The 7,512-nt window shown below is 48.8% G+C and overlaps 1 protein-coding gene across 18 annotated transcripts in view; it reads right to left on the reverse strand.

The window, feature by feature from the left end:
- BIN1 (bridging integrator 1) overlaps positions 1 to 5,642 on the reverse strand; it is a 93,444-nt gene extending 87,802 nt beyond the window's left edge. For 5 of the 18 annotated variants that reach the window (XM_035331048.1, XM_035331046.1, XM_035331045.1 and 2 more), the window contains exon 1: positions 5,437 to 5,638. In XM_035331048.1, coding sequence (XP_035186939.1) covers positions 5,437 to 5,520 — 84 coding nt within the window. In that variant the 5' untranslated portion in view covers positions 5,521 to 5,638. Of the gene's footprint in view, positions 1 to 5,436 lie in introns of all 18 variants that reach the window. The other 13 variants (XM_035331044.1, XM_035331040.1, XM_035331047.1 and 10 more) reach the window with 8 other exon arrangements.
- Between the last annotated feature and the right edge of the window lie 1,870 nt (positions 5,643 to 7,512).

The following is a 7,512-nucleotide window of genomic DNA, read 5'->3' on the forward strand; positions in this document are numbered from 1 at the left end:
CAAAGTCCCTCAAGATAAATCTAAAGCACAGGCTGACGTCAAAACGGACCTTGGTCCCTACTCCACCTGCCAGCAGCTCTCCTAGGAAGCTTTATTCATACTTCAGCACTTGTCCCTGTCTCATTACTTGCAGGTGGACAACGCAGACTCCTGGGCAAACCCAGAGCAAGGCAGCCTGATCCCAAAGCAGGTCTGCGCTCCCTGGCTTTGCCAGCCCACTTAGGAAGCCCACGTGCTGAGCCCTCAGGCTGCAGCCAGGTGAAGAAGACTGGGTTGCAAGAGCCTGTTCTGCCTGGGCAAATCGAGTGTATCTCCTTGATACCGTCAAGCTGCCGGCGCGCACTCGTGGGGAGGAGGCCGGACCCCAGCACGCACAGGTAGGCAGCCAGGACTGTAAGCTGAGCCCTGCGAAGGGCAGGACTCACACGGCACGCGGCTCAGGTGTCCTGTCACCATCACAGAGGGGAAAAAATAGCCTCGCCGATGGCTGTCAACCTCAGTCACCCTCCTGTTTTTCTGAAAGTTTCTAGAAGAGGAGCTTTACGACACGTTTGGGCCCAAACAACAGGATCTTGTCACTCTGTCCAAAGGGTCAGGAATTACAAGAAAATCTGCATTTTTTGTTTCTTCTGCCTTCCACGCCAAAACCCCAGTCCTACAAGACAGCAAACACCTCAGGCTGCTTTCCCGAATGGTTTGGCCAGTTACGTGCCAAGAGCACCTGTGATGTTGCAAAAAAAAAACATTTGTGGCTGGAAAAATCAGCATGCACAAGGGATGGAGAGGACAGACAGGCTTGAAGGCACCTACCTGACTGATGAGCTCTGCAGCACTAATTCTAGTCTGCCTAGAGCCTCACCAAACCTCGTCATTGAAAAAGAGATCTCACAGCCACTTTGTGAACCTGACCTCACAGGAACTGTTCTGAAAAGGACTGGCTGTCAGATTAGAGCTCATGGGGCTGAGAGTGAGTAGGAACACGTCTGGGCCTTTTCCAACCAAAAAAATTCATCCATCCATGAGATTCTGCTTAAAAGACAACTGCTGCCAACGCCGCAGACAGAGGGGCACCTTCAGCAGGCAATGTAAATGCCCTGCCAGTCAAACCATTCCATGGCAAGGAAACATGTGGAGCCTGGTTTCCTATTTCACCTCCTCCCTGCCCCATGCAGATTACCCGATACCCAGTAATGCAGTCTGAGCTCATACTGGAATCATCTGTACGTGAGGGGCATGAATTCAGACCTCTCTCCAGTGCCTGTTTTCCAGCAACCTCTAGACACAAAGTACCTTTGAGATTCTACCTGTCACGTTAGCTTTCCCTTCTCAAGGAACCAAGCCAACATGAAGAAGCCCTTTCCTAGGGAGTTCTCCAGGAGTAAAAGAAAAAAAAAAAAAAAGTTGCATGCCAGTTCATCAAGCGAACAACTCCTGTAGCTTGTCAGGCTGTCTCACGTTTTGTACTTCCCTGATTCAGCAAGGTCAATTACCGCCAAAACATCCTATCCTATGCAAAGCCAAGTGAAAACTGCAGAAGCTTTGAAGCTTTTTGCTGAAGGATAAATCAGTATAGGATTCCCCTCCTCCCAGCCAGGTAGATGTGGTGCTGGCTTCTCCAGAAGAGAGCTTTCTGCATCTACCATGTTTTGCTTAAAACCTCCTTCGTGCAGAACTTGTCTGCAGAGGTTCCACACAGCAGGCAGCCTCCTGACAGCAGGATCCTGCAAACATCTGCATCTGCATGTGGTTTAAGGTTCTCGGTTGCTGTTCCTTGATATAGATTCCCACCTCTTTCAACAGGGAAAAGACTTCAAGCCAGGTGTTCTCACCTGTCATGCTCCAGCCTCTGGTCGCTTTTAAGAAAAAGATTTTTTTTAAAAGTGTTGTTTGAAAGCAAGCCTAAAATGCAAGCCATGCCTCCTGCAAACTGTGTTCCACTAAATTCACAACCTTCTCAGCCTTCTCATGTTCACAGCAAGGGGATATCGAGGGAAGAGAAACAAAGCCTACGATCCTAGGAAAAGATCCTTTCTGGTTGTTGCCTCTGTTACTAAAATTGTTACATGAGAAAAATTAGTTTAAAAAAGAATTGGGAATCCAGGCCACATCAGCCTGCCAAAAGCACTCCTCTGCCTTCCTTCGAGGCCAATGTCCTTGGTTATTTCTCATTGCTGGGCTGCAAATACTTCAGTGAAACCTTTGGTTTACTGGCATACATATGCTTTTTTGCTCTGTAGCAGACAGGGAGAGAGCTGACAAGGCTAGCTCCAACCAGCTATGCTCACAGCAGCCCTGCGAGGCCAGGAGTACAGCCCAGCTCCTCGGGCTGTGCAGCCAGAACCATGCCCTGACAGAAGGTTTAATTAGGGAAACTTTGCAAAGATGCACACGGGTAAACATCGCTGGGATAAAGTGAGCCAGGAACAGAAAGCAGAAGTGACATTTCACAGTAACACAGCAAGGCGGCGAGTGGCAGGGTCTACAACCTCAGCAGCACCCTCAATACAAGGGGGTTTGGACGGCTGAACTTCACCAGGTCCTGGGCCAAATCCTTCCCCTTTGGTGAGGGACAACGAGGGAGAAAAGGGGATGCGCTGGCATGTTGGTACGGAGTGAAAGAACGAAAAAATATGACAGTCTATTACCATGGTAAAAAGAACAACCCCACAGAAACCTGGTTTCAGATCTCTAACTTGGCCCAAACGAAAACAGCAAGCGACCACAGCCCCTGCAGGACACACCAACAGTAGGAAACTGCGATGTCTAGAAAGGGAAACACAGCTCATCCCGTTCTACTCCTCTCCACACGCACACACAAAAAAAAAATCCAGAGGAAAATCCAATGTCAACTTCACAATTTGTCTCCTCAGAAATGTGTACGGATCTCCGAGCAATTCAAATCCCTGAGCCCGCCTCCCTGCAGCCGATACCCTTTTTCTGCTCTGAATTCCCACTGAACCTGCTGGGGGAAAGCAAGGAGCTTCATCCCGGGACGGGGGCTCCCACTGCCAGCCCAGCAGCAACAGCCCGGTCCATTTGCTTCGTGAACTCAACCCACTTCTGGACTCTCCCAGAGGAAGCACCTGACACCAGGACTGCATCAAGTCACCGAGATGTGATTTTATTTTGTTTAAAATAGAAACGTTTGTGTGTGTGCAGATTCACACATCCAAGAACGGGACACTCTTCAAGAAGGATGAGAACTGTGTAAATAGGGGGGATTTTTAACATTTTCCAAAATATAAGATAAAAACTGACTAAGGAGAAACAATTTTTAATTGAGATTACAGACATAAAGGAAAAAAAACTTTCAAATCCTTATTGTCAAATACTCATTGGCAAAGTTTACAGAACACGTAAAGACTAGGCTCTCCAAGATACCATGACACTGGAGGCATTAAAATTTTACTCCATTTTAAGAAGTTGAGAACCTATGAAAGGCTCAGAGCTCAAAGTCCAGGTCTGAAAATGATTCAGATAACTATAGGATGAACAAAGGCCAACTCACAGCCCAGATCTCCTGGCTGTTGAGAAGGACGATGTACAAATTCGCAATGATTGCACGAGTTCTTTTGGCCAGGTACGTCTCAACATATGCATCAACTTACTGATACATTTCACTGGACAACGGGCAAATTTTGGCCAAGTATTACAACTTGAGGCTACATTTACATAAAGAGAGGGGTTAAAAGGGTGCACCACCCATTTGCAAACAGCATAGACAACCATTCTGCCCCATATTTCCTGTTGAATCGAGAAAGTGCCTTCCAAAAATAGCTTATAGTTTTGCTGAAAGGCTCAAAACAAACAGCACTTCTGAAAGAATATCTTACATGCTTTACATAATAGCCATCTCAGAGGGGAAAAAAGGATGTGTACAACGTTTCAGTGTGAATTCTGCATTGAACAAAAAGACATCATTCTTTGCTTAACACAAGGCTTAAATTCACCATGAAGGAAATTGCCGAAGTCAAAGCCTTAGGGCAGAAGTTGGGAGGGAGATAGCACTCTGAAGGAAAGAATTTTTATCCTAAATTCGGACTGAAAGAGGATATGTAAAAGGAACACTGCCAGCTTGTTTAAGCCTCAATTTATACTTGCCTCAAAAAGGAAAGTTCAAACTCATTTAGATTCCCTTCAGAAAAATCCAGTATTTTTTTAAGCGCTTAGTCTGTTGTGCACCCAGACATACCTCTGCAGGTTTCTGCTTAGCCTTTTCTCTTTTTTAAAGACCTGGTCCTTATCTCTAGACATACGGTTTACCCTTCCTGCTAAACAACAGCACATATCTACAGTTTCAGATCAAATGCCACAATACCAGTATCATGCCATAACCACCGACGTCTTCACTCCATATTCTACCGTGCCTTTCCTTGCAAGTTGCGAGTTTGCATTTGCGTACTTGTCTTGGTGAAAGCCTGTCCCTTCAAGACAAATGTAAAATACCAAACACTCCATAAAAGAGGATTCGTTAGAGATGAAGTGCCAGCAGTATGAAGGAGCCAGTCTGATAAACCACACAATGCCTTTTTTCTTCTTCTTTTTTTTTTGAAGAACCCAGATAGCAAAGTTGCGTCGTTTGTATTCGGATGACAACAGCCAAAGGGCCTAGAATTTGCGTTGGCTTATTAGGCAAGTGCTTTGGGTTTTGTTTTCTTTTTCTCCTTAGAGGGAAACTAGCTGCGCTTTTGCTACGTGAAGCGACAAACAACCGATTCCACATCATGTGAGTCCCCTACAACACGCAGCAAAGCTCTTAATCCGTTCCCATATCCCCAGTCACCATCAGGGAACGAGCAAGGAAACGCGATGGACTTCCAGCTGGGAGGACTTCGTGGAAAACTCTTCCCTTGGGAAAAGAACCTGCGTGTGTTCAGGCAGGAGGCAGGGGAAGGGCCTGCCAGCCGCATCGATAAACGCAGCAAGTTCAGCAGCAGGCCAGGAGCCCAGCCTTCACCACCTACCTTAAAATTAACTAAAAATATGGTTGCCATCTGGTGGCTAGCGCAGGTCAGCAGCCGCGAGGAGCTCGGGGTGCACCGGCTGCCCACCGGGAGCCAGATTTGCTGTCCTGTCACCCCCTGGAGCTGCAGCCAGGGGAAAAGCCGCGGACCTGGCTGCTGAGCAGGGCAGGCAGGAGACAGCCGCCAGCGCAGCCCTTCACCCAGGGTATTTCAGAGCAGCCAGGGGCGTCCAGAACACATCTCTAGCCCAGCAAATGAGCCTAAGCCCCTGGGAGCAGCAGCACAGCATTAGGCCCGGGAGGCTGAGCTCGTCCTTCACCCCGGCACCATTCGGGGACCCAAGCCCTGTGGGGCGGCCAACACAAAATCCCCCCTGCTGCCGACACGGCGGGGGGGCTGGAGGGCAGCGAAGGGCTCCGGGAATCCCAAACCCACCCCATACCGCCGCCACCACCGAGCCTCCCCCTTTCACCTTCTCCTGCGCCCGGGTCAGCTTCTTCTGCACGTTGCTGGCGATCTTGCCGGCCGTCACCCCCTTGCTGCCCAGCTCGGCCATCTTGTGCTCCGCTCCCGGGCGGCTGCGAGCGCCGGGCCGGCGGCGAAGGGGGGGAAAAACCCGGCGGGAGACAATGGCCACTGCCGCCGCCGCCGCCGCCTTTTAAAGGGACCGAGCGCGGCCGCTCCGCGCCGCCTCAGCCCGGCCGCCCCGCCCCGGCACCGGGCCCGAGCGGCCCCCGCAAGGCCGCAGCCGGGCGTGGCGGGGGGCCCCGGGTCCCCACCGTGAGGGGAGAACCGTCAGTAAACCCAGCCCGAAAGGAGGGATGCTGAGGGGGCTGCAGCTGTGCCCGGTGGTGCGCATCGGTCAGATTTGGTGTGACAGCCCCGTGAGGGACGGTGCTCGGACGTGGTGGCTCACGGCCACGCGGGGCTTCTTTAGTAGCCACGGGTTCAGTGCCGTGTGGTAACCAGCAATTCATCTTACGCAGCCAACAGTATGATGCTGCTTTCATCCCGCATCAAAATGGCCTTCTTGTTTTAAGAGAGTAGCATCGCTAATTGCAGTCATTGACTGCCCGTATTCATCAATTTGTGATGCTACGAAGATGCTTTTCAAGTTGTACCTTTGAAAAACACAACAAGAAAAACTGATATTCTTGAGGACTGGGGGTTAAGTGAATAAACCCCCCCCCCCACGTAGAAAGCGAGCTGAAATTCCAGATTTCATCCTGTAATTTTAACTGTGCCTCACGTGACAGCTTACTGTGGGCCCCAGGTAAATGCATCACCTCAGCCTTGTCTCTTTGAAAACTGTAAATAATCAGTTGGCCAGTTCATTCACAGGAACATTTGGGTGGATAATTAGTTTGCACAGAACTTCCAATGTCCTGCAGTCGCAGCGTTATGCTCATTTTTGGTTTTGAACAACAAACTGGATCCAACGTGTCTGCAGGTGATGGCTGCTCCCACTGGGGAGTCGCCACGTTGCTGGAGTGAAGCAGCACTGCAGAAGACATGGCAGTGACAGGGCACCTACCAGGAGAAATCCAGCCATGACTGCTCAGAGCACTACGCTCACCTGGATTCCCCCGAATTCATGGGACCTCAGCCTGTGTGGTGTTTTTCTTCAGCTGGGACTAAACTGCTTGCCATTCCCCAGCCCAAGTATGTCTGCCTCTTACCTGCAGTAAGCCCGTGCTTCCTGGCCATGTGCACTGCAGCTGGCATTGCCAGAGGGGCTTCAGTCTTCTCTTGCCTATACCTACCATGCAAATACTTTAATGAAACACTGTTCCTTTACAAGATAGAACAAAGTTCTGTTTCCTGGAGCACAGGAAGCCACCTCCGCGCTCTTACTCAAATCCTCACGCTCAGCACCAAAGCTTCCTGCAGTTCCACATGCTGCAGCTTGGTCAGGCAGTGGGGAAGCTTCCTTCCTCATCTGCTTCTGAACACTTATCTTAATTTTGCCTGAGATGGCATCTGCTCTGTGCACACCAAATAACCAGTACAGCATCAACCAAAGCAATGCTCTAAACTCAATTCAGGTATCTAAGGAATTTGTGTTTGTCCTTAAGATGGAGACTTGCATCTCTCATACCTATTCTAACTGAAAGATGGTAGTAAAACCTACCTGTATTCCAAGGTGATTTCATAGTCTTAATTTTGCCAGATGAAAATCTATGGCGTTTCATATACACAGGCAATAGTGTAGCGGTCACTACTGCAATTTAAAGCAACAGAAAAATGTTGGCAGTGATTACTTGAGAGCTAGGCCAGATTTTTCATCTTACATTTCATTTATTGTTTCCCCTTTGTACTATTTCTGTTCATTGAGAACTTGAAATAAAAACAATTGTCTTGCCAGAGCCCTTAGAAACTGTGAGCAGAGAACCTGTCAACACCTCTTTGTGAGGCTTCATGATATAATGCCTCTGCATTTCTTATCTCTTGTGACAATAGCATTTAAAAACAAAAAGTAAAAAAAAAAAAAAAAAAAAACTAATTCAGAAACTTGCTTAAATCCATGCTGTACCTCAATTGTGTTAGT

The sequence above is a fragment of the Oxyura jamaicensis genome, chromosome 7 (assembly GCF_011077185.1).
Source record: "Oxyura jamaicensis isolate SHBP4307 breed ruddy duck chromosome 7, BPBGC_Ojam_1.0, whole genome shotgun sequence".
In the NCBI taxonomy this organism is placed as follows: Eukaryota; Metazoa; Chordata; class Aves; order Anseriformes; family Anatidae; genus Oxyura; species Oxyura jamaicensis.